Source organism: Nicotiana tabacum, chromosome 24, assembly GCF_000715075.1.
Source record: "Nicotiana tabacum cultivar K326 chromosome 24, ASM71507v2, whole genome shotgun sequence".
Taxonomy (NCBI): Eukaryota; Viridiplantae; Streptophyta; class Magnoliopsida; order Solanales; family Solanaceae; genus Nicotiana; species Nicotiana tabacum.
This window is the reverse complement of record NC_134103.1, coordinates 36,764,082-36,791,864: the sequence shown is the minus strand read 5'-3', so window position 1 is coordinate 36,791,864 and position 27,783 is coordinate 36,764,082. Positions and strand designations below refer to the sequence as shown.

The window sequence follows — 27,783 nt, the reverse complement described above, 5'->3', positions numbered from 1 at the left end:
AAATACAATACAAACTTAGTTGAGGCTTCAAACCATGCTAAACAATGCTGAAATTACGAATCGCGCATCAAATCGAATTATGAGTTTTCAAATCTTCCAATTTCTATATTTTGCGCCGAAACTTATCAAATCAATTCCGATTGACCTCAAATTTTGCACACAAGTCATAAATGACATAACAGAGCTATAAAAAGTTTTAGAATTGAATTCTGACCCCGATATCAAAAAGTCAACTCCCGGGTCAAACTTCCCAAAAATTCATCTTTCGCCATTTCAAGCCTAATTCCTCTACAGACCTCCAAATAATTTTTCGGACACGTCCCTAAGTTTATAATCACCATATGGAGCTATTAACATCATCAAAATTCTACTCCGGAGTCATTTGCTCAAAAGTCAACTCTCCGGTCAACTCTTTCCATTTTAGCTTCTAAATAAGGATTGTTCTTTAAATCTAATTCCGAATCTTTAGTAAATCAAACTCGACCACACCCGCGGGTCATAATACATATTGCGAAGCTGCTCGAGACCTTAAACCACTGAACGGATGTTAATTCTTAAAACTACAAGTCGGGTCGTTACAAGAACCTAAATTGAGGTCGAATTTCGAAAAAAATCACATAATCGGGCTCAGGGATGAATCGGTTATCAGATTTTGGTCCGAATCTCGTAGTTTGACCAAGCATGCTCGGGGTTGACATTAGTTGACTTTTGGAATTTTGTCCAAGATTGAACCTTTATAAATTAGGGATATTTCTTTTAGCATTATTTGACTTTGTTAGATGATAATTGACTAGGTTTTGATCGTTTTGAGAATTTTTTCTATGGAAGACGGTATTGGATTGCAAAAATTGTTCCAGAATGAGGCTTCCCTTACTTTGTTGGGGGATCTTTTCCTACTAATTGATATTGTTTGCTACATGCGAGGGTGATACATATACGAGGTGACGAGCGTATATGCATGTGTCAGGGTTTCCATGCTCAGGCGGGGGAATTATTTACTTCTTTGTGCCTTTGTTGAACTTGATGATCCCTCAACCTATGCTTCATTTGAATCTAGGAATAGTAAACTCAATTAACTGTGTTAGAAATCATGTTAGAACATATGACATCTTTAAAAGAATTTAATGTGTCATTTTCTAGAATAGTTTTGCATACTTAACTTGATCGTAGTATCGGGAATCTATAGCTATACCTATTATTGTCATGTTACTTAAGCTTATTTATTCATATTAAGAGATTATGATTGGATCCTTAGGGCTATGTTTGGCACGATGAATATTTCCGTGCGGTTGATATGTTTGGTACGATGAGTATTTTCGTGCGGTTGATATAATGTTGGCACGATGAGTATTTCCGTGCGGTTGATATGATGTGGGCACGATGAGTAATTCCGTGCGGTTTGAAATATGATTATTTGTTGATCATTACCGTGCAGAAAGGAAAGGAAGTTGGATTTCTGTTATGATTACTCATTTATTAAGCACTTAAATTCCCTTTACTTTGGTTTCCATTAGTGTTTGTTGTTTCGTATAATACCTTCCATTTGGGTTCCTTATACAGTCATAGTTGTGTCTTTATTTTGTCTCTTACTGTTACACCTACACTTTCACTTGATTTACTGTTATTACATGTCTTCTTCGAATTCATGTCTTTACTTGTTATTAGCCCATACATGTTACATGCCTCTAGTTTTCACGTGATTTACTTGTTAAATACCTTAACTTGCTACATGTTTTCACTCACTATATGTTTTAACCTATTATATGTCTCTATTTACTATATTCTCTACTTACCAAATGCCTTTACTTGATACGTGTTTCTACTTGCTACATGATTTCATATGTTGAATGTCTTTATTTGATCCCTGTTCTTACTTGATAAACATCTTTCCTTGTTTCATTAACTACTCTCCTTTGTTTAACTGGATTGGGTAACTTGTAGATTGGTTGTGTGATATACCTTGTAGAAGCCTTGTCATTATATATGGTGGACTAGTTTTTGATATTTGACTACTCATTCTTATCTGTCGATTTGTATTTCCTAGTCGGATATATATATATGGGGGGTCGGGTTATACGCTGCAACGGTATTGATATGAGATATGAGATGGGATGCACGCTGCAATATATATATATATATATATATATATATATATATATATGCCGCAACGCCTCAAAACATGTATTATGGTTATTCATGTCTTTTGATTCATGTCATTGTATCGTGTTGTGAGACCGAGAAGTGATGATATTCGGGGGCCCTCTGCCATTTGTATTCTTGTTTCATTCATTACGTGATTATGTATGTATCTTTTTTCGTATTTGTTCTTTCTGCCTATCATCTACACAGGTACAAATATAAGTAGGTGTCTTTTAACTTAAGCTACACTTCTGCACCTTGTGTGCAGATCTTGGAGTTGCGTAGCTGTGGAAGATAAAGCCTTGCTCTGAAGACATTCCAGCATTCCAGATTCAAGCTACCTCTTGTTCATGGTAGTTTAGAACTTATACTCTGTTTATGTAAATTTCGAATAGATATTGTACTTATTATTTATTTCAGTTTGTAAATCCGAATTATAGTGGCTCATGACTTGTACTACCAATTCTTGGGAGACTATATAGAATTCGGTCATTTTATTCCTTGTTATTAGTAATCTGTCGTTGGAGTTATCTTGTTCTTTGTTTGGCTTACCTGGCACTAAGGTCAGATGCCATCACGGCTTGGTGGTTTTTGGGTAGTGACAAGTTGGTATCAGAACACTAGGTTCATAGGTTCTATAAGTCATGAGAAAATATCTAGTAGATTCTTGCATATCGGTATGATGACATCCATACCTTTCTTCTATAGGATACAGGGAATTTAGGAAACATCCCTTCTTTCTTTCCTTATCGTGCGACCTTATTTCAGCTTAAAACCTGCAATTTTGATTCTTTCTAGTCGTTTATATGTGATGATGAGCACCAATTATCATTGTGCACCGATGACTGGTGATGTTGCGGATGGGCTATGGATGCTTAACTACGGTTGCGATGTGTTGTCCAGGCTTTGATGTTGATGTATTGGTAGGTCTTCTAGTTGTTCATTTGTGGGATAAAGCTGATTCTTATACCTGGTCGAGGAGTGTAGACTCGAGAGGATTAATCGGTTGCTAGTTGTTGTGATCGAGGAAGGGTTCATGGGAAGGTATTGATTTGAGTCTAGCTGATGGGTTAATCTCCTGCGTGCAGAATTGAGGTCATGTGTTCGCATGAGGCTTCTATTCAGTGGAATGCATACATTATTACTTTCTGAGCATTTGAGGAAATTGGTTTGATAGTCACCAGGATGAGTATGCACTTGGCAGAGTCTTCGGAGTATATTATAACTAGTGTTGCATAAGTTTGTAAAGTATTCAGCTGATTAATAGTGTGGGCCTGGGGCAGCCACGAGGGAATGGTACTGAGGGTTACCGAGGATGTGTTCTATTGCCTCGAGCTAAGTGGGGGAGTATGTTATCGATGATCAGATTGCATGGTCATGTGTGGTATTAGTTCTTGGACTAGGATGCGCTTATAGATTGGCTATGATTTGAGAAAGGTTTCATCGAGGATGATTTCGAGCAAAGGATCGGCGGATGCATGATGTAATATGCCTTACGGGTAAACAGAGGTCTTAGGAAAGATTCAGGTTTGATGTTTGTTATGGATGCAGTGTGCAAGGAAAAGAAATCGCTTAGTTGCTTCTTCTTATTATTCGGGTGCTGGCGAAATGCGGGTTATTCGGTGTGTATTGGCTATGTAGTGGAGATTTGTGCAAGGTGGATGACTATTTAAAAGGTCCAGATGAGTTTAAGATTCATATGTGGCAATTGAGGATTTTTGAATTCGTGTATGGTTAGAGCTCGAGATTGGTAGTGAATGGTGATCGGATCTACGGTACTTCTATATCAAGAATGATTCTACATGGTGGTATTAGAGAGATGCAAAAAACGGCTTCAGAATAGAAGAAGGTTCCTTCAAAGCGAGCATATCGGATTGAGTTACTTATGGGTTTGGCAGTCTACGTGACTCGGTTAAGTTAGAGGAGATCAGTTCTGATGACTTGATTACGTATTAACGAGTTCCGAAGAATTCACTATAGTTATGGCCACGGATCGGGGTTGATTTCTTCTACAGGTATAGAAGGTGTGATGCATGTGGATATGTCCTCCTGGATAGAGTTAAATGGAACATTCTTGGTTGATGAGGTGTTTATCCTACTAGTGATTCTAAGATAATTATGGTATTTTCGTATATTCACGAGTTAGCATGATAGTTGCGGTGCAGTGTGTGGGATTGAAGGTTGCGAGTACAAAGTTGTGGTTTAGCTTCGAAGAGAAGCAATGAGTTCTTGATGGCACAGACAAATTCTGAAGTTTAAGAGAATGCTGGCACTATTTGATATCGCTTGAGAAAAGTGTGCATTTTAGGAGGTACATTGTGTTTTAACTTACGGATGCTTGACTAGTGTTACGGTGATCGCGTAGTTTTGGGCTTCTACGGTTCAAGTTTTACTACATGACATAGAAGATTTATGTGGGTATCTTCCGCGAGATGATTGTGCACAAGTGATGTGTTATCCATTTGAGAGTGGAGTTGGGATCAGATATGGAGATTTTGTTATTCTTGAGGTTTAGAGACTGGTTGTTCTCGTAGGTAGACTATTCCTTAGTTACGGACTGTGAAGATATGTTAAGAATTGGATAGCTGATAGTATGTGTTATAGATATGTTGCTATAAAATTTGGAAGGTTATATACCTGCTTGGGAATGATCAGAATTGGTTTGGGGGCTATTCGTAAGACTAATAAGAATGTGTATTCTATATCGGATCGAATTTGCTTATCCTTACGCAATTGTCACTATGAATATATCATCAGGCATAACCAATGTTATTCGTGCTCTGGTCTATGTTATGTGTTTCTCTCTTATGGTATGATGGGTTGTGAGGTAGCATGATTATTCTCACGCATGTTGTAATCCCGTCTATGTCTTATGTCAATATGGACGAGATGGCCCTTGTGATGCTGATTTGCTTATCGCATCTTAGTTGTGCTTGTCTTTTCAGTATTGTATTATGCCTATTCATCTTCCCCTAGTTACATTTGTGCACTCTACAGGGCTTGATGTTGACGCACGTGTGATTAGTGAGCCCGAGTATTATGGCTCGATTGGTATTCCTATGTGCATTGATATATTTGGGATTGGGTTACGTGCCACAACAGAAGGGATACCCTTCCTTGTGTTTATTTTTTGTGTTTTATTTTCTCTTTGTGGGGTGAGTTCATAAATTTATGCTTTTGTTGTTATATTATATGTACTTGTTGTGTAGTCCTCGTACTTTTTTTCTTTCTATTTTTAGATGTATGTGACTTGTTGTTTATTTGGTGTACGGAACGCCTTATGTGAGGTTTCATGTGGCCTTTGGTGTGACTTGTTGGATGGGCTGCTTGTATTGGGTAAGACAGGGTTTTTTGGCATGTTATTTGCACTGTCGTGTTGGGGATAAGAAATGTTTAAAAGAAGAATACCATCCATCCGCACAGAATTTGGAAATGGTCCTTGTTAGATGTGGGAGCTCCTCGACTTGTTGATTTTATGGGTGGTTACGAGTTTATGCATGCTCCTTCTATCATTAGCAGCGTTGTGAAGGTCCAAAATGAGATTTCTTTTGATATGGGGTGTATTACCGGTACCGGGTTTGCTAATGAGCAGCTATTATGGTCAGTAGTTATTTGTGTAAGTACGTGAGTTACGTGGTACATCGTTTGGTTTGAACTTGGCAGTGTATTGGAAAATTGATGCAGATTGTTGAGATGGATATAGTATGTGTATGCAAGAATTGGATCTTAGAAGGAGTCATGGATGTTGAAATTTGGTTCTAAGCCTTATCGGCTAGGTTGAAGGAAGAATCTTCTGTCAGGGTCGTGTTCATGGACTTATGTGGACTAAGGTGGCATGCGATCACTCATTGGTACGCGTATGACGATTTCATCAAGCTAATTGACGGCTTTGGAGCAACTCTTGATACGTTTAAGGACGAACGTATGTTTAAGTGGGGGAGAATGTAATGACCCGACCGGTCGTTTTGAGTACTAGTTTAGCTTTTAGTATTCTGAGACTTTTTCTAGCTCTATTTGATGTTTATTAATTTGTGTGCATGGTCCGTTTCATTTTTTAAAAAGTTATTTACGTAAAATTTTGAAGAAAATGAGGTTTTAACTTGAAAAGTCTTGAGTTTTAATGGTTGATTTTTGATATTTGATGTTGTTTTGATGATTTGAGGTAGCGAGCAAGTTTGTAGGATGTTATTATACTTGCGTGCATGTTTTGTTTGGAGCCCGAGGGGCTCGGGTGAGTTTTGGATGCATTGGGGATGAGTTTGGAACAGTTGTTACTGGTGTCACCTCACAGATCTCGCAAATGCGAGAACCTGCTCGCAAATGCGAGCCTTGCTTTTGCGAGTGACTGCTCGCATCTGTGAAGGCAGCTTGGGAAAAGGCACTTCGCAAATGCAAACTTTTGTATCGCAAATGCAGACTGTGGGAGCTCCACAAATGCAAAATAAGTGTCGCATTTGCGATACTTGGGGAGGCTATCTAGCTTCGCAAATGTGAAGCTATGATGCAAATGTGCACGTGGGGGCAGTCACAAATGCGAACGTTTTGTTGCAATTGCGACTTCTTGGGGCTTTTTGGACTGGTCGATTTTGCGTTCAGTGTTTCGCAAATGCGAACTTCACAATTGTGAACCTGAGTTCGCAATTGTGATCCCTGCAGCTGGGTAAAAGAGGAAAAAATTAAAATTTAGCTCATTTTACACCATTTCTCAACCCTAAGCACTCTAGAGGCGACTTTTAAAGAACATTTTCTTCCCAAATTCATTGGTAAGCATCTTTAATTAGTTTTTGATCAATTTCAATTACTTTCCATGAAGTTTAACATCAAATCTATGAATTATAGAGTAGGAATTCATAGTTTTACGTAGAATTTAGAGATTTTGTAAATTTGAGATTTAGACCCCAAATTGAGGTCAGATTTTGGAACAAATAACATAACCGGGCTTGGGGGTAAATGAGTAATCGGATTTTGGTCTGAATCTCGGGGTTTGACCAAGCGGGTATGGGTTGACTTTAGTTGACTTTTGGGATTTTGGCCAAGATTGAACCTTTATTGATTGGGGATATTTCTTTTAGCATTATTGACTTTGTTAGATGATAATTGACTAGGTTTTGATCGTTTTGAGGATTATTTTTATGGAAGACGATATTGGATTGTGGAAATTGTTCCGCAATAAGGTAAGTTCTTGCCTAACTTTGTTGGGGGATTCTTTCCTACTAATTGATATTGTTTGCTACATGCGGGGGTGATGCATATATGAGGTAACGAGTGTATATTCATGTGTCAGGGTTTCCATGCTCGGGAGGGGGAATTATATGCTTCTTTGTGCCTTTGTTGAACTTGACGATCCCTTAACCTATGCTTCATTTTTAGAAATCATGTTAGAATATATGACATCTTAAAAAGGATTTAATGTGTCATTTTCTAGAATCATTTGTATACTTAATTTGATTGTAGTATCGGAAATCTATAGTTATACCTGTTATTGTCATGTTACTTGAACTTATTTATTAGTATTAAGAGATGATGATTGGAGTCTTAGGGCTATGTTTGGCATGATGAGTATTTCTGTGCGGTTGATATATTTGGCAGGATGAGTATTTCTAAGCGGTTGATATGATATTGGCACGATGAGTATTTTCATGCGGTTGATATGATGTGGGCGCGATGAGTGTTTCCGTGCGGTTTAAAATAAGATTATTTGTTGATCATTACCGTGCAGAAAGGAAAAGAAGTTGAATTTCTATTATGATTGCTCATTTATTAAGCACTTGCATGCTCTTTACTTTGGTTTCCATTAGTGTTTGTTGTTTAGTATGATACCTTCCGTTTGGGTTCCTTATGTGGTTATCTTTGTGTTTTTCCTTTGGCCCGTACTGTCATAGCTATATCTTTATCTTGTCTGTTACTGTTACACATGCGCTTTCACTTGATTTACTTCTATTACACGTCCTCTTCGAATTTATATATTTACTTGTTATTAGCCCATACATGTTATATGCCTCTAGTTGTCACGTGATTTACTTGTTAAATGTCGTAACTTGCTATATGTTTTCACTCACTACATGTTTTAACCTGTTATATGTCTCCACTTACTATATGCTCTACTTACCAAATGCCTTCACTGACTAAATGTCTTTACTTGCTACGTGCTTCTACTTGCTACTTGATTTTATATATTGAATGTCTTCATTTGATCCATGTTCCTACTTGATAAACATCCTTGCTCGTTTCATGAACTACTTTCTTTTGCTTAACCGTATTGGGTGACTTGTAGATTGGTTGTGAGATATACCTTGTGGAAGCCTTGTCATTATATATGGTAGACTAGTTTTTGATATTGGACTGCTCATTCTACTCTATCGAGTTGTATTGTCTAGTCGGATACTGCGTGTTCGTTTTCTTAGTATTATGTGGTGAACTTTTCTCGTGTTTGGTTGTTGTTATGGTTTTATATGATATTATTGATATTGTGGATTGGGTTGCATACTGTAATAATAATTAGTATATATATATATATATATATATATATATATATATATATATATGGAGGACCGGCAACTGAGAGGGCCAAATGAGAAATTGAAGTTGATATAGAGGGACTATCATTTTATTGTGTTGTGTGGGCTGTGAGATATTTCAAAAATAGAATCCAATTAAATGCAGCTAATATAGTTGTACTGCGTCATTCACGCAACTACATATGACTATATTTACTATTATATAATACAAATACATACAAAAAAAATTAAACAAGTGTACTACATGTCCAAAAAATACAAACTAATTTTCAGAAGTTACCTTATTGGGTGGTACAGAACCAACACCAACGTTTTTCTTCTTTTTTAAGGAACCGTCACTACAATCATCATCATCACCCCTCTACAAATGGTTCGGGCTCTGTTTCAGGCACTGATTCACGACGACTTCCCCCTAATTGAGAATCATCGACGATTTTTTAGCTTTTTTCTTATTATTCACTTGTGCATTGCCCACTATATTAGGTTCAGAATCTATTTCAGGTACTAATTCGCGGGGAGTTCCCTCTAATGGAGAATCGTCAATATTTTTGGATTTTCTTTTCTCTAATTAAAATTTACCACTCGTGGGTTCTATATTTTTACCTTTTTTATGCCACTGCCATTAAATTTAGGGCTGCCCATTGATGGAGAATTAATAAACAAAGAAAAACTTGGTCCAGACATAGCTGATGCAATCGATTCAGCACCTGCTTGGCCTAAAGAAGGATTATCTACACAACGCCACCATCTACATGCAGCAAGTTTCCTACCCATACTGAAATACAATAATAGACGGACATCAGTTAAAATGATACAAAAACAAATCCCCAAAAATCAGTTATTTTTAAGACCACTTCTATGAAAATAGGATTCTGAAAATATACTAATATAGAAAATGTTTTGCCCAGAAACTGCTGTAAAAAGATGTAGAAACGAGCTCTAAAAAAGTCCTGCGTGAAAGGAACGGTTGATTGTGAAGATGACGATGTCGTTTCCATGGTTTGGAGAAAGGCAGGGCTATGAGGTTTTTTAAAAAGGAAGGAAATGTTTGGCGTGAATATACGCGTCTTTTGACAAAATAAATGAGGGCAAGGGAAAATTTTCACAATTGCTTATGGATTCAAAAAATATTCAATAATCTACAACTGCAAATAGAATTTCATATTCTACAACTTAAAAATGATAAATGTATAATCCTAAAATATGGTAGAATCCCTATAAAAAAGGAATATAATGTTATAACGTGTCCCGTCTCATAAGTAGTCCCTACAAATTAGTCCCTACATTACCACTATAATCCACTATTGTATCACAACGTTGCATCCTCCATAAAAATTTGTATCTACATTCCTTGCTTGATTTAATCAATATTTCTCCCACTCATAACTTCAATAGTTGTTGCAATGGAGAAGTCGAAGCACTTACTTTCCTGTTCTCTTTCATTGCCTAAAATAAAATCAAACAGAATGTCTGGTGTTAGCAATCCCAAGTTCAAGATCCTTGTTTAGCCATTAATGGAAAAAGCAACCACTGGTGCGTTGAAATTTTCTATCAAGCCTAGGGCTTGGTTTAAAATAAATTGTATACACTTTATAAAATTTCAGCATAAAATAAATTTATTATAAACACTTTTAATATATAATATATTGTATACACATATATAAATATATAATGTCCAATATATTATATATCTGTAACGATTCGATCGGTCGTTTTGAGAGTTGTAGTCTTGTTCCCCCATTTAGTACTCATTTTGTACTTTATAACTGCTATGTGACTTGCCGGGGTAGTTTGTTCGGGTCCGAAAAGGTTTCGAAATGAGTTGAGACACTTAGTCTCAAGATTGAAAGCTTAAGTTAAAAATGTTGACCGGATGTTGACTTATGTGTAAACGACTCCGGAATGGAGTTTTGATGGTTATGTTAGCTCCGTTGGACGATTTTGGACATAGGAATGTGTCTGGATTGTGATTTGGAGGTCTATAGTTGAATTTTGCTTGAAATGGCGAAAGTTAAAAATTGAAAGTTTGACCGATGGTGGACTTTGTGATTACCGGGCTCGGATTGGACTTTCAGGAATTGGAGTATGATAGTGGTGTCATTTGGGTCTTGCGTGCAAAATTTGAAGTCAATCGGACGTGATTTGGTAGGTTTCGGCATCGTTTGTAGAAGTTGGAATTTTCTTAGTTTCAATAAGCTTGAATTGGGGTGCGATTTGTACTTTTGGTATTGTTTGATGTGATTTGAGGGCTCGACTAAGTTCGTATCGTGTTTTACGACTTGTTGGTATGTTTGATTGGGGTCCCAAGGGCCTCGGGTGATTTTCGGATGGTTAACGGATCAAAGTTGGAGTTTGAAAGGGTGTTGCAGCTGAAGCCTTCTGGTGCAATCGCACCTGCGGAACTTTGGTTGCAGGTGCTAGCTGGGGAAGCGCAGAAGAGGAGTTTGGATTGGGGGTAGTGGAGCGCGGATGTGGACGAATTTCCGCAGGTGCGTATGAATTTTCGTATGTACGGACTCGCACATGCTCGTGGTGGATTGCAGAAGCGAAGAGGGATTTGGAGTCACTGGTCCGCAGAAGCGGATGAATTTGCGCAGATGCACACCCGCAGAAACGGGATTTGTGACCGCAGAAGTGGTTGGTAGGCCCTTTAGTGGCCTCCGCAGATGCGAAATTTTGACCGCAGAAGTGGATATTTGGGCCGCAGAAGCGAGAAGGCCTAGGCAGAATATTAAATCGAGGGTTACGTGGGTTTTCTTCATTTTTGAACTTTCCAACTCGGTCTAAGGCGATTATTGAGAGGATTTTTGAGGGGTTTCTTGAGGTAAGTCACTTGTGGTTTAATCTATTAAATAATTATGTTTCCCCATTGATTTTTTCACCTAGATTGTGTGATTTTGAGGTGTAATTTTGGGAGTTGGGGTTAGGGATTTGGAGAGTTTAAATTGGAAATTTGGGGGTCGATTTGGTTTTAGATTTTGATAAATTTGGTATGGTTGGACTCATGGTTGAATGGGCTTCCGAATTTTATAACTTTTATCGGATTTTTAGATGTGGGCCCGAGGGCCGGCTTTAGAGTGACGTTAGACTTTTGATTAAGAACTTGGAATTTTCTTATGAAATTGATTCCTTTAGCTCGTGTTGATTGTATCAAATTATTTATGGCTAGATTAGAGACGTTCGAAGGCCGATTCGCGAGGCAAGGGCTTGCTAGCGGAGTGATTCGAGTTGCTTGAGGTAAGTATCGTATTTAAACTCGGTTGAGGTACTAGTTTCCTGAATTGTTGTGATAGCCATGTGCTTTTGGGTGTGCACATGTGTGGGGATGATCCCGTGTGCGGGCACTGAGGTTGTGTATTCATGTTTGGGTTGTGCTCGGGCTTCTATAAGCCCAGAAATGACTGTTAAGCTTCTAGCTTCGATATCTAACATGTGGTAACAGTTTATGTGATCTAATTGAGCCATGATGAGTCTACATAGAGGTTTAATCCCTAAACGAACTTGATAAATGCTTTTCATTAATGAAATTTCCGGATTGAGCTACGATAGCACACTTTGCACATGGCTAGACTTTAGCATGTTATTTATACCAGTCCAGAGGTAGGAGAATCTTATTTCATTCATTATATACTTGTACACTTGCTTCATTGCTTTTGTATGATATTTTGGACTGGGGCCTGCGACTATGCAGGGCAAATTATGTTATTGTTAGCACGTGAGTTATCCGTGCGGATCCACATATTAATATTATTGGCACGTGAGTTGTCCGTGCAGTACGTGAGTTGTCCGTGCGGATCCATATATTGATATTATTGATACGTGAGTTGTCCGTGTCGCACGTGAGTTGTCCGTGTAGATTCTATTGTTAGCACATGAGTTATCCTTGCAGTGTGTGAACCTCGTATCCAGTGTGTGAAATGTGTAGTTTCTTGATCATTTATTTGATTTACTTGTTTCTTTCCCCTACATGCCATAATATTGTTGAGTAGGGTATTTGAGCACCAGTGCATACACACACGGACATTCGTATTACGAAGCCTTATGGGCTAGCTTTAAATCTCATATTATGTTAATAAATAAATAAAAATAGAATTGTACTGATTTAACTAGTGACTGCAACAAAATAAGCTTCTCTTACCTTGCCCTGCTTATTTGCGATACTTATTAAGTTGGTTGTACTCACCCTACACCCTGTACCTCGTGTGCAGATTCAGGCATTTTCGGGTACGGCGGTTGTTGATCGTGGAGTCTACTTGTTCGGAGATCATCGAGGTAGTTGCTTGCCGTCCGCAGACCTTGATCCTCCTTTCTCTATCTTTCAGTTTTATGTATTTTGTCTTACTTTCTAGACAGTGTACCGGACTATGTTGTTATATATATAGATGCTCGTGTACTCCGTAACAACCCAGATCTTTTGGGAGGATTCTTGTATTGATTTTGAGGTTCATATCCAGCATTTGTGAAATTCTTATTATCTAAACTTACTTCCGCATATTTGAGTTTTAAAAATGTTAGTATGTGTGAGATGTCTGCTTGCCTAGTACTATGGTAAGCGCCATCACGACAGGTCGAGTTTTGGGTCGTGACAATATCACTATATATGTATGACATATACTAATTGTGTGAAGAAGTATCCTTTAATGGATAAATTAAAGAAAAACTTATGTGGATTTACCTGTTTTAGGTGAGAGAGAATATTGAAAGAAATATATTAGGGATATTTTAGGTGAGGGAGAATCTTAAGAGAGATATTAGGGATAAGAAAAATTGTATATAATTTAATTTAAAATTTAAAAATTTAAAATAAATTGTATATGTGTAATATTCTGAAAGTAGTTATTATTTAAATAAATCTTTATGAAGTTATATTCTATGTAAATTCCTCGTAAATATATTGGGTCTTAAGGGCAGAAAGTATAGTTTCCTCTTAATTTTACTCACTAGTTTCATATTTAGGCTTGCACATATAATTTTTACTACTCTACTTCACTTTTTGCAATAGTTTGTAACCCTAAACCTCGTTAATTAACCTAAATAAGCTTTTATATTGATTTGTTTGCCAAACTCAGTTTTTTTTTTTGGGGGGGGGGGGAGGGGGGTCAACTTTGTTTGCCAAGCGTTTTACTATTACGGTTAAGTTTCAAAAATTTCACCGTGCAATTTTAGTGGCTAATGAAAAAAATATATATATATATTTATTTTGTAATGACTGTATTTTGTTGTTGCTACCTAAATTTTTAAGCATGGTCGGTACTAATGTAAGGCTACTAAAGCTTCTCCTTTAGACCTATGCCTAAAAACGTAACACAAATTATTATTATTATTATTATTATTATTATTATTATTATTATTATTATTATTATTATATAACTAGTAATAAATACACATACTATAAGGTATAAATTAAAGTATATGACAAGTTGGTGTTTCGCATATCTAAGTTAGCCATTTGTGCCAATACACTGCCTTGATTCTTGTTGTCAAAAAATCTTATTGACAGATATGAAAATTTGAATAGTTCAAATCAAAATTTTAAAATATTAGATAAAGTTCTACCATTGAAAACTTAACAAATTAAATAATAACGTAAAACTTGAAAATGAGATTTATTACATTCCTAATATCATGACTATACAAGGAAATAATGAAGCTTTTTTTAAATATTAATTGAAAAGGTCAAATGACGAATACAAGAAAATAATAAAGTTTTTAAAAATTAATTGTATCCTTTTAACAAAGATGGTAATTTTCTTATGGTAAATAATTTTGTATTAAACAAAAAGATCAATAATGAATGCAAGAAATTAATAAAGTTTTTTTAATGATTAATTGTAATACAATTTTATCTAACATGTACTATTTGACTAATCTTTGAAGCTAAATTGATTTAGATTAACTCAATATTTTAAAGTTAAAATTTAGATATTCAAAAACTATACAAGAAGTACTATAAGTTGCAATTCTTCTCATGTCAATATGATGAAAAAAATGCATTTCAAAATATTAGTTAAAGTTTCTATAGTTTGAATCTCGAAAAACACGAAAAGGTTCACATAAATTAAAATGAAGGGAGTAATATTTATAATTAACATAAATAAAAAGGTTTCCATTTCTTATAGATTTAGTTGAGGTTGTTCAAATGAGTAAGTAAATTTCCTATTAATTTGTAAATATACCTACCCATTGGTTCTGGTTTTTTCTTCTTCGCCTACATTCATTCTATTTTTTTCTTGGTTATGATGATTTTACTTTTTAATTGTAACTCGATTTTTCTGAATCAATTGTTTCTATTTCTCATTAAAGAAAATTTGAAGGAATTAATTCTTAAATTTTTTAATTTATAGCTTTGCATCTCAAGTTAGGAAGAGTAAACTTTAAATAAAAATATACATGAAATTTTTTTAAAAATTTATGATATTTTATTAAATTTTAGCTTTAGGCCACCGATTTAATTGAACCGGTCCTGTTTCTAAGCTCCTGATAGAGTTGGTTTTTTGAATTTCCATAGGCCACCGATTTAATTGAAGCGACCCTGTTTCTAAGCTACTGATAGAGTTGGTTTTTTAAATTTCCATATACTGCATACTATGCATAAGTTGATGACCAAAAGGTTTTCTAATTAACCATAATCTAAGTACTCGGATGTTTATGTAGCCTGCTTTTACCCAACAACAATAATCATTACACCTTAACTCTAAAATAATTTGGACTATATGAATCATTACCATTTATTTCGCTTTATTTAGGCTTGTCTCGTAACATTATTTATAGGTTCTCTATATTTTCTATCGATATACGAATCCTCCAACTCTACAGCCTGTGACAAGATGATCAGGTGCAGACCCCTTTGTAGAACAACAACAATGCAAGTTTATACTTTTGTAATTTTGATTTCAATACGAAGGTTATGCAAAGAAATGTTGGGCTTGAACGTCCTATAAGGTTTTGTTGGGACGTAGGCAGCCTTTGAAAAGATGATTAGGTGCAGTCCCTTGCATTTTAACAACAAGAATAGTACAAAGCAACAATTTTGCCGATATTTTCGGGTAATTAACAAAGTTGGGCCTCGTCATATCCAACAGGGGCAGGGTTCACAAACTAGTGGGTGAAATTCAAAAATAGCCAGATTTTTAAGTGGTAATTGAAAAATAGCTACAGTTTCAAAAGTAATCAAAATTTAGCCATTTTTCATGTAAAGATAAATCTGAACGAAAATATTGTGAACTTCCAGCATAATATACTGGTCCAGTATAATATGCTGGAAGTTCATACACAGGTACTCCAATCTTCAGTATATTATGCTGGAAGTTCATACACAGGTGGCTCCAATCTCCACTATATTATGCTGGAACTTTCCGTGTGTTGGAGTTCCAGCATAATATGCTGAAGTTCATACACATGTGCACCAATCTCCAGTATCTTATGCTGGAACTTTCCGTGTTGCAGCGAAATAGTGGCTATTTTTCAATGACTTTGCAAACGCTGACTATTTTTCAATTACCAGTCCGAAAACTGGCTAGCCCGTGCTAGTTTGGTCCAAACTAGGGGATAGGTAGCTTCTGACCAAGATGATCATCGCTCGGCCCCTAGTGTGAAAAACGATGTATATGTATATTTTTGTTATTCCAATATTTCAACTATGTATTTCCTCCACGAGAATCAGATATCTGTTCGTCTATATTGCCGTAGAAAGAGGCTTTTCTGGTGTTTCTATTGACGTTTGTTTGTCTCGCCCGCATCTTCTAGCAAATGCTGATCAACAGTTCAGTCGTTATATGTTTTATAGAAATATAAAGAACAAATTTCAGATATGTATTATCAGGAGGTACATCACAGCCTTTAAATCGTTGATCCAGCTCGGTCAATAGTTTGACCAGTCGTACCATTCATGGATGAAAATGTGCAACTTTTTTCATGAGTGCTTTGGAGGACATGGTAAATGCAACAAGCTTGTATGCTATATCTTTATAATATATAGTAGCAATTTTTTTTTCAACAAGGACAGTAACTAGTTTAATAAAAAATGTCAAATGGCTCTCTAATTTAAGAATCGAAGATTTTAAAAAAAAAGGGTACCCAATCTAGGTGGATCAAATAACGTAGATACCATCAGAAAAAGAAAAAACTATTAAGGCCTTTGTCTTCTCGAATATTTCCTCATGTCAAAAATGTGGGACGTTTCTCGTATGTAAGAGAAAACAGCACAAATATGGAAGTAAAGTTACCTTGAAGCTGGAATGAATTAAGAGAATTCCAAAATAACCAACTTTGACCTAAACTATTTATCATTTTCTGCTTGAAAGAAAATAGTGCTACAATGATTTCAGAGTAAGCAAAGCATTATGGATATGCTTTCCAAGTTATAGGGAGGAGATAAATTAGGATTTGGGCCTCAAAGCCAAACCTGTCTCAACTTTCTTAATTTCAAATATAAGCATCCTCCACATCTTCAGAACAAACATTTCAGCTTCTTCATCTAATATACTTTGGAGCCTTTCCAGCATCTCAGTTGCCTTGACATGTTCTTGAGTGCTGGAGACAATGTAGTCTACCAGCGTTGGTTCCTCCTCGCCCAGAAAATCAGTGATCTTCTTACTGATCCACGGTCTCATCCTTTCATGTAGTGCATTCTGTGATAAGCGAAAAGAAGATATAAACTATAAACATTCACACTTCCAGCAAACCAAATAGAAGCCACAAAGAGCGAGAATGAATCTACAATATGTAACTTGGCAAAAGCTCAGAACACCAAATTCAAGTTATTATAGCCTAGGGATTTAGCTTCAAGTGAAACAAGTGTGATCAGAGCTTGGGACTCCAACAGGAACCAAAGTGCTAGATGCAGAGCTCACACACTAGGCAAAACAGTGAAAATTTCATAGGATGTTGGCATTCCTAATGCTGCAACTTGCAAGGAGGATCTTAATATCAAGTTGCAGAGCTCACAGTAGGCAAAACTCTGACAATTTAATAGGATGTTTACATTCACAATGCTGCAACTTGCAAGGAGTATCTAATATCAAGGATAGCTGGAACGCATCCAATTTTCTATCCATTTATCAGCAGTGGTCCTTGCTGCATACAATTCTTTCAAGCCACAGTACTCTCTTGCCATGAAATCTTGCCAGAAAACTTTGGATGCCTATATTACTAATTTGACCCTCACCACTTTGTCAGGAAGTTCAAATATTATTTTCTGTCAACTATCCAGTCAAGCTTAATATTCTTTTCACTCAAGAATCTGGTCCGGCTAGAAGCTAATGAGCAGCAGTATTAAATGCCCTCTTAAGGTATGCTTAAGCCTCAAGTCCAGAAGTTTGGTGCAGTGCACGTTAGGAGCTTCGCCTCACATAACCGGCATTTTAGTGTAGGCCGCGGGGTGGGCCTCAATATCTATAGGCTCTTTAGTAAAGAGGATAGCACTAATGACAAAGTAACATAATAATCATCAAAATTCATGGATAAATATGTTCATGATTAAGAATAGAAAAATGGAATTTAACAATAGAAAACTAGCCAACGTAAGCAACTTGCATCTGAATCTGATATCTGAAATTTAAAAAAATATATATTTGAACTTGACAAACATGGTTTTTTACTTCATATATTATACTTAATTAAAGTTTTTCAATTCTTTTGATTCATATAATTATTTTATTAGGGTTTGTAGTAATTTTTCCTTGCATACAAAAACTCAAAGTTCAGTTGCACTTTACACTTACGCCCCAACAGACACTTCACACTTTTCTACGCTTTTCGCATCTGATTACACTGGTGATGAGTTGATCATATTTCAGAAAGCTAGATAATTCCTGAACAAAGTTTATCTAATTGCTGAATACATGATTCAGCAATAAAGCAACTATGTTGGTGCTCAATAGAGAAATGAAGCTAAACTATATTGGTGCTCAATAGAGAAGAAACTAAGACCAGTTAGAATTGCTGTTTAAACTTCTTAGCTGATGGATCTTGTGCAGCAAAGTAGTTTCCTTAACGCAAAACAAATTTCCCCCCTCCAAAATTATCCTACATAGCTGATAAATGATATCATAATGTGGAAAGCAGCACTTACACACACACCTCAACCAATAAAACAACTATTGACACTCAGAAATCACATACAGTGCAGCTAAAACATCTTTCAAAAAGCTAAGTATAACTACTGCAAAGTAATCACTAGTAGATCCACAGCATCTTCCAAATTCATACAGTGGAGAACAATTATGAACACATAAGCTAGCCTCCTCATAGGTGAGCGGATGCATTAATCCACTTTTATCAATAATGATATAGGAATTTCCCCTCCAAGTTTACCTCCTCTTTTTTTGACAAAGTGACTTTTCGTCTCCATCCTAATCAAATGTTTTGAATCCAATGTGGACTTTCAGGTGGTCACACAAAGGTAAAGCAGATGCCTTGTAAAATATAACAAATAAAAACCTATTATAGGAACCACTCATGCCTTCTCTACTCCCTACTAATTACCATGAATCGATGTAAAGTGCTAATGCTAAGAACACTATACTCAATCTAATAAAAAGCCTATCCTCATTTATCACACAGCAGTAACCAAAGTTTTAGAACTAGCATACATCTCGGGCATATGTCAACAGATACACAATGCCTTAGGAGTTCTGTGGCATCTACCCATAAGAAATACTTGAGGAACACATTCATCAGCTCCCTTTCTTGTGAAATTAAGAAATAGTAACAAAGTCGAAGGAAACATCAGGTTGATCTTACTAGTATTATGCTCAAACATAAAAATAGTGACAACGGAAACATGTGATTGGAAAGAAAGACTGGCTATTTCGGGGGCAGAGCCTATATCAAACGTTTGGCTGCAATAGGTCAAATTCTATCAGCTAAACTAGATTTTCATTGACATATGGACAAGCTCCACTAGAGGAAACTTTTGATACTTTACCCAACTATCAACCATTAAGCATAAAAGCCCACCAAATCCTAGAAGCTGGGTGGGTATATTATCTCCTCCCCCTCTGCTTTATGTTACTTGCAGGAATACATCAATATGAAAATACAAAGCTATGTTCCTCTTACCATGATTTCCGTACATAAGAGGAGCCATTACCAAGTATACCCTCCACTAACAGGCTAGAAGTTGCAGGTATCATACAACTCTAAGATAAAATCATGTCAAAGGTCTAGCAATGAATTTAACTTGATAGCATTTGCTACGATCCAGTGAAACCTTCTCATGTATTAAAGGAGGAGATTGAAAGTGAGGTACCAGTTCTCACCTTGTCATAAATAGTCCAGTTTATCTCATATGAGAACAACTCGTCTTTGGTCTTTGGAATCATGTCAATCAATTGTTTTGCATCTAAAAGCTTCTGATTATCAGGCGTCTTAACCTTATCAGGCCTAGGTTCCCGAACTCTATCATGATCAAGGTTTCTGCTCTCATCCCTGGTTCGTTTAGTATCTTCATCAAGCTTGTCCCGATCCCTCTGGCTGGACCTGTCATGAGTTCTTCTGTGTCTGTCCTTCTCTCCATCAGGCCTCTCTTCTTTAGGATTGACATTTGAAAATCTCTTAGCAAGATCTGCACCCACAGCCGGTGGTGATTCAGAGATAGAAGGTTGGACCATATGTCGCTCATCAATGGAGTAGTCAATTGGAACCAATGGCCTCATCTTCTTTTCTTTTTGAGTATCCTCATCCTCATCTGCGTTGAAAACAGAAGGGACAGCAGCTCTTTTCCCCGACCCTAGGAGGCCAAATCCCAATCTTTTCGCTGGGGCATTGCTATTATGCTTCATATCTGATGAAGCAGTAGCTGCCAATACGGATTCTTCATCAGTCCCATTTTGCACAACTCCTTCACCTGTTATTTGAATGTCAAAACCAAATAGAAAGATAGAGCAGAAGTCATAGCAATAAAATCTAAAGAAGAATAAACTAAAATAGTTACCCTGACTTAAATTATCATGAGCTGTCTCAATATTCTTATCTTGGCTTTCAAGGTTGCTCTCCTCATAGGAAACAGCTTTCTCGCGTCCATTAGCCAGATGACCGGAAAGGATTTTCAATGCCTCCTCCTGCTCTTTTTTCTGCTGTTCCTCATCTTCTCTTCTCTTAGCCTCAGCAATCTCTTCTTCTTCTTTAAGCCTATCGGCCAAGTCATCTTCCTTCTCCCTCTGCCGTCGTTTCCTCTCCTCGTCACTAGTCCTGTGTTTCCTTTTCCTATAACCATCTTCACTTTCACGTTCTTGCTCATTTATATCCCATTTGCGCTCTTGAGCCCTTTCTTTCTCCCTTTCTCTCTCTTTTTTCCGCCAATATTCCCTCTCCCTTTCTTTAGATTCCCACTCCTTTTCACGGACCTTGTACCTTCGCTCATCTTCGCGGATCTTGTAATCTCTCTCCTTCTCTCTCTTGGCTCGTTCTTGTTCACGTTCTCTCTCATACCTTTCGAGTTCCCTTTCCTTTTCCCTCTTCAAATCCCTCTCTCGATCCCTACTTCTCCTATCATGCCTACGATGGTCAGGTGAGCTAATATCAGCCTTGTCATGCTCACTTGATGTTTTACTTTGACTGATCAATTCATCATCATTTTTGTCTTCTGCATTGTTTCCAAAATCATATTGAAACGTGTCAGAAAAGCATTAAGACTAAAGCACTAATATTTTTTTATAACATCTAGGCAATAAAGAAAATCTTCAAAAGAAAAAAAAGGCGGCATTTTAGCGGTCCGATAAACTAACCAATTTTTGCGGTATCTCTATCTGCTTCCCCATCTTTGGGGTTTTCCGTATTTGAGTTATCAGAACCATCTTTAGCTGTTTGTGGAGGTGGAGGTGGAGGTGGTAATGGTTTATTCTTCAGCCTTTCCTCTAGCATATCCTTGAGCTTCTCCACAGCCTCCTTGTCAGCTTGCCTATCTTCATCATTGACCAGACCGAAATTAGCAGCATCAAAATTCCCTTTCTCACCACCATCTTTCTTTGATTCTTCTGTAGTGGACTCAGGAGGTTCTATAGAAGTCTTTGCACTTTCATTCTTTTCCCCACCTGATGCACTTTCTTCTTTCTCGGCGCCTTCAGTTTCAGATTCTTTGGGCTTCTTTAAGGTTTCTACTACTTTCTTCTCAACATAATGTTCAAGGTAATCACGAGTTGCTTGATTGACATTTAACTGCAACGATACCAAGTATAACCAAGATTAGAAGTTGAAATTTCACTTCCCCCTAATAAGCTAAGGGTGTAACATGAATTGGAGGAGAGCCCATCTAAGCCTATTTTATGACTTGGTCATAAAACATGCACAGAGAACAAATGTTCATATTTGCCAAACACTGGGGAAAGATGCTGAAAATATTTAGTAGACAGATGAGCTGCAAAGGCACTCACTGTCAGATGGAACGATAACTTATCATAAATTAATTTCATCATTCATGACATGTTCATGCTGCAAAATAATTGTACTAAAATGCACAGATAAAAATGAAAAAATCCTATTTATTTATTTTAGACAGTTGATTGAGAGACAGAGAGGGAAAAGACAGAACTATACCATCAGCTCCTGCCCGTCAATGTTTAATTTGTTGAGCAATCTCAATGCACGGAGAACCCCTTCAGCAGACTCAAACTCACAAAACCCAAAACCTTTCAGAGATCCATTTGTCGGATCTTGAGCGCGCTTCCAACTCCTAACAGGCCCGCAGAGCTTTACAAATCATACAGCAGAAAGATCAGTTAAATTTAGAGATCACAAACACCCATATATATACTGGGATTTGCAAGGCAGGAAAAGGATTCATTGTGAACACAAACAAGTGAGAAACGCAAAAATGAACAAAGCTCCACTCCCCAAAAAGTAATTGAAATGTCAATATGTAAATTCACTCACCTGCAAAAGAGAAAGCATAAACTCATTTTCTGCAGTGGACGATATCTTGCCAACATAAACTGTTGTTTGTGGTTCCTCTGTTTGAGCAATGCTTGGGATGGCAGCTGGCCTAGCAACAGGCGGAATAATTGGAGGACGTATTATAGGGACTGGAGGGCGCATCAAGGGAGGAATGATGCCAATTGCACCTGGTGGACGTGGAGGAAACATTGGTCTCATCATTGGAGTGTATGGTGATGCATAACGCGGAATTCCTGCATAAATGCAAACAGAAGTCTAGGAATATTTATTAGGTCAAGCTTACAAAGCAGAGACAATTTTAACACTCAATGCCTACGTCTCAATCATGAAAGGAAACTGTAAGGCTGAACAAAATGTTATTACCAAACATTACAAGCATTATGATGGCACCATAAGCATGACAACACTCACCAGCTGAACAGATAACCTGAAGGATCAAGATAACATCCATTTCATAAATCACTAACATACGAATAGGGCTTACCTTATGCATCCACTTGCAAAGAAATCTGCTCAAAATGTCCAAATTCCCAAGAATGATTTGCGAGGTTTGAATACATTGAGATGAGACTCCCAGCGTCTCATCATCAATAACGCAATTGATAACATGATAACATATTTTTAGACAATCTTTCCACATGTTAACCATTAACATCATCATGTACAGCAAAAAATAAAATAGCCAGAAATACAGCACATGCAGATAAAATGAAAAGATTGTGATACCTTGGCGTATGCCGTATAGGCAACTTGAATTCAGTTGTTAACAAGTTCTGCTGCCAGCATTTCAAGAATCAAGATCCCAACAAAGGGGTAGTACCCTTATTACTAAAAGTAAGTCTACAGTAGGACATGCATATCCAGACATTACATAACATAGAAAAGTAATATGCCCATGGTGAGAAAGCTTCACTTCCGGTGTTTACACAAAATAGATGTGTTTAAAAGCAAATGGCCTTGTAATGATAAATGAAATGAAAACAAAACCAAACAGACGTGCTCATACCAAAAAAGCAGTTGGAGTACTCAGTAGTCTCTAATGAACTGCAATATGAAGCCTTCCCACCTTTCTCACGGAAACCATTCAAGAAACTGTAGGAGAAAACATCCAGTCATCGATACCCCTTATCCGTTTTTAATACAATTCTACAGGCAAACTCCTCTCATCCATATTATTCCCCTCTCAATATCAACACAATAAAGCAACAGATAAAGTACGTTGACCATTGTTACTCACTATTAAACAATGCAAGGTTCAAATGGTAATCAGAGATATGCCTTCAGTAATTCTACTAGTGCCCTTGAAAAGGATATTTATGGATAACATTTTGCAGTGGTTCAGCCTCAACAGATTAATTTCTAAATCACAAACATTATCAAAGCTAATATTTAAGCCACCAGTATTGCAGCATCTAGCGCTAAAGATACTAACTTTCCTAAGAGATCCCTTAAGAACAGGGGCGGATTCAACTTTAACGAAGTGGTGTCACGCAACACCGCTTCGTTGGAAAATTTTACTAAGTATATGTATCAATACTGTGAGGAAACGGATAAGTAGGAAAAAATTACACAATTTGACAAAAATTGTCTCTTGGCGTGTTGGTTATGTGCTTGATTTTGCTCTAAAAGAGGTCAAAAGTTCAAACCTCAACTAGCACTTTTTTTTAAAAAAAAATTGAGAGAGCCTATGTGGTTAAAAATTGTGATGAAGTAGAATTGAACTCGGAACCTTTTCTAACTTAAGACTCAACAAAATCAATAGACTAAGATTTCTTGTTTAGAAATATGATAACTAAAGTTATTATTCTCATTCTTTTATAAATTTAGACACAGCTCATAAAAATTTCTGTGTAAGCCCCTATTTATGAAAAAACATTCCTCAGAGATTAATTATTAGTAAAGGCAGAGACTTTGCCGTTCAATATCATTGCATTTACTGCAACTAAAGTATATAAATGCAGGACTAACTCTGATAATTTTTAAACTATACATTGTGCCAGTCTATCATTTCACTGTCAGTAGGGAAACATGTACTAAATAGGCATAAATATCCAAGTAACTGTACATAGAGAGAAACAAAAACCCACCGGGAGGAGGCATGGCGCCCTGTTGATGCATAGCAGGGTAACCATTAGGCATAGGAGCGTACGGTCTCATCAGTTGTCCATGCATAGCATAAGGCGGCATAATTTGCTGCGTCGAAGTCATAGGAACAGCTCCGGTAGGTGCCGGATTCATCGCGGGCGGTACAGAACTCACTCCGGGTGGCTGAACAGCAGGATTCGGAAAATTAGAAGTTTGCTGCTGGTGCTGGTGCTGCTGCAAATTAGGGTTAGGAAGAGGCGAGAATAGAGGAGTTACACCACCAGGTACAGGTGCTGGCGGCGTCGCCGGTCGAAAGGAAGGAGGTACGGTGGAGTAAGACTGGATCGATGGCGGAGGTGGTGGTGGTAGAGCTGATAATGAAGGTGCCGGAGATGGATCTGATTGGGAGATTTTGTTATCAGATTCTGGCGGTTGTTGAGGATTAGCGACGGCGGTAGAATTTTCCGGCAAAGGAGCTGAGTCCGCCATTGATGTGGAAATTGGGTGCGGAAAAAGATTGGGGGTTTTGAGAGTGAGCCCTAGAATTATTACTAGGAAAAAAAATTGTTGGTTTTTACTAATATATATTTTATTTATTTAAGTTTTAAAGAGAGAATTCTCTGATACGTGAAATATATATATCGTGCTCTTATTTCGTAATCCTGTTCGCTTATGTTCTCTTTCATGGCCCACACCAGCGGTCCGAATGAATTGCTTATTGCTACTCTACTCGTTTTCAAGAATACAAAGAATTAACACTAACTTATGTTAATTCTGTGTATTCTGAAGGGAAAAAAAAAGTATTGACATATTCTTTTCGTCCTAATTTATGTAATAATATTCAAATTTTAAGAGTTAAGTAAAATATTTTTTATCATAATATTTTTATATACCTTTTAAATATTTTAAATTTTAATTATTGTAACTTATAGTATTTTTTACGTAATTTTTAAATATATAAATTTTATTTCGAAAAATTTAAAGATTTTATATCAAAATACTCGGTTAAAATTTAAAAAGTTTAAATATCGAAAAGCAAAAAGTATCACATAAATTGCGACAAAGTAAATAATATTTTAATTGTCTTCAATTCATTAATAAAATCATGTTCATAAAGCATTCAATTTTTTTTGTAAAAAGATTTTTATCAGAAAAGAACTTGTAGTGCAAGTTTAGCAACGGTACTCAGGAAGGGGATATGGAGGTGAGACTTGATACGCAAATCATCCCTAAAAGAGGTAGTTTCAAGTATATCTTGGATCTATAATACAAAGTAACTAGGAGATTGATGAAGATGTCATGCATCGTATCGGAGCAAGATGGATGAAGTGGAAGCTCGCTTCTGGTGTCTTGTGTGATAAGAAAGTGCCGCTGAGACTTAAAGGTAAGTTCGGCAAGGTTGTAGTTAGACCGACTGTGTTGTATGGAGCTGAGTGTTGGCCGGTCAAGAACTCTCATACACAGAAGCTAAAAGTAGCTGAGATGAGAATATTGAGGTGTATGTGTGGGCATACCCAGTTGGATAAGATTAGGAATCAAGTTATTCGTGAAAAGGTGGGAGTGGCCCATGTGGTGGATAAGATGCAGGAGACGAGGTTGAGATGGTTCGGGCATGTTAAGAGGACAAGTATAGAAGTCCCAGTTAGAAGGTGTGCGCTGTTAGCCTCAGTAGGTAGCAGGAGAGGTAGAAGTAGGCCTAAGAAGTTTTGGGGAGAGGTTATTAGGCGGAACATGGCGCAGCTAGAGCTGACTGAGGACATGGCCGTAGACAAGAGGCTGTGGAGGTCAAAGAATAGGGTAGAAGGTTCGTAGGTAGTCGAGCGTTTCTCTTTGTCTTACTAAGTTCGCTAGCATTAGTGTTAGTATGATATCTTTTATTCATATATTGCTATTACTACCTAGAGTTTGACTGCATTTTTGGATTCGACCTTATTTTATCTTGTTGTTAGTCCTACTTGTTGCAATTACCTTTTTTTTTCCAGTCGTTCTCTAGCCGAGGGTCAATCGGAAATACCCTCTCTGCCCTTCCAGGGGTAGGGGTAAGGCTGCTTAGATATTATCCTCTACATACTTCACTTATGGAAAACTACTGGGTTTATTGTTGTTGTTGTTATTGAGTAATAATTATGTCATTTTCTCTTCTTTTTTTTAGTCAAAGGCACCTATCTACTTTTATTTTTCTTAATAATATAGAGGGTGAACGTTCAATAGAATTTGAGGGATTGACCTACTAATCCTTAATTAAATTTGTCTACCTATTTTCCAAAAAAAGAAAAGAATCTATACCTATACAGTTTTATGGTGGTTCAAAATGAATTTCAATAGGTTTGAGTTGCATGATTTTGAATGAAAAAGTTTCTCGTTTATCAAGCACAATCAAAACTCTAAAACATAAGATGTCAAAGCTTTTGTAGATCATCATCTGCTTATAGACATGTCTAAGAGAGCCTAACTTATGAGCCACTACTTTGTCATTCTTTCTAAAAGTGAGACTTATTTAGGGATACAAAATTTTAAAATTATTTACCTGGTTTATCTAAGTTTTCCTATTTACATAAAAGAAGAAAAAAATTTACAAAATATATATAAATCTGGTCAAAATCTATAATTTATTTGCAACTTAAATATAATTTTTTTTGTATAGAATACGGTCAAAAATTATACTTTACATACAATTTGTATATAACTTGTAATCCAATTATGTTAGTTGTATATATTTTGTATGCCATTTCTATACCTGAAATATAAAATATATACAACTTATTTATGTCGTCTTCTTCGAGTTTCAATATGAAATTCGAACTAAAACCCCCTCGAATCTTTATCAAATTTTCTCCAAATTGAGATATAAATTTCAAAGGATATTCTCAATTATTTGAAACATCCAATCCAAATAAATAACAATTTTGCAAAATTTAATTTTTAAATTCAAAACTTCAAAACTTTTTAATGGCTGTCAATGAAGTTTTTAACAGATTTGACAGGATTTCTAATTCAATCTGCTCGCTTCTAATTTAGAAGCTAAAGAGAAAAGTTTTTTTTTTGCAGTCGAACTAGCATTCTTAATCACCTTTTGCACCTTAAGTGAGTCCTCGAGCAAGTCCTCCATGTGCGCTAGACTTTCTTAGTTTAATGTCACGTCCTTAGT

General features: G+C 36.6%; 1 protein-coding gene across 8 annotated transcripts; it reads right to left on the bottom strand.

The window, feature by feature from the left end:
* Window positions 1–16,799: 16,799 nt before the first annotated feature.
* LOC107767286 (RNA-binding motif protein 25) lies at window positions 16,800–25,229 on the bottom strand. Of its 8 annotated transcripts, XM_016586226.2 has the most exons (9): window positions 24,638–25,229; window positions 23,557–23,642; window positions 22,914–23,323; window positions 22,530–22,783; window positions 22,194–22,346; window positions 21,386–21,815; window positions 20,593–21,243; window positions 19,919–20,505; window positions 16,866–17,287 (listed from the first exon to the last, which is right to left on the bottom strand). In XM_016586226.2, exons 3-9 carry the CDS (start codon window positions 23,209–23,211, stop codon window positions 17,036–17,038), a joined length of 2,625 nt encoding a protein of 874 aa, XP_016441712.2. In that variant the 5' UTR covers window positions 23,212–23,323; window positions 23,557–23,642; window positions 24,638–25,229; the 3' UTR covers window positions 16,866–17,035. The 8 variants fall into 8 exon arrangements, with proteins under 8 accessions (XP_016441710.1, XP_075104485.1, XP_016441712.2 ...); XM_016586235.2 differs by lacking the exon at window positions 22,914–23,323 and having other exon boundaries at window positions 24,638–25,195; XM_075248386.1 differs by having other exon boundaries at window positions 22,530–22,805; window positions 22,914–23,642; window positions 24,638–25,191.
* Between the last annotated feature and the right edge of the window lie 2,554 nt (window positions 25,230–27,783).

What these genes read in the sequence shown, in the direction of transcription:
- LOC107767286 (XM_016586224.2), bottom strand. Translation starts at nt 25,124, where the DNA reads ATGGCGGACTCAGCTCCTTTGCCGGAAAATTCTACCGCCGTCGCTAAT. An exon ending in GGGCGCCATGCCTCCTCCCG is followed by an intron (nt 22,784 to 24,637) that starts GTGGGTTTTTGT and finishes GCATTTATGCAG; the next exon opens with GAATTCCGCGTTATGCATCA. An exon ending in ACTGGACTATTTATGACAAG is followed by an intron (nt 17,288 to 19,918) that starts GTGAGAACTGGT and finishes CGCTTATCACAG; the next exon opens with AATGCACTACATGAAAGGAT.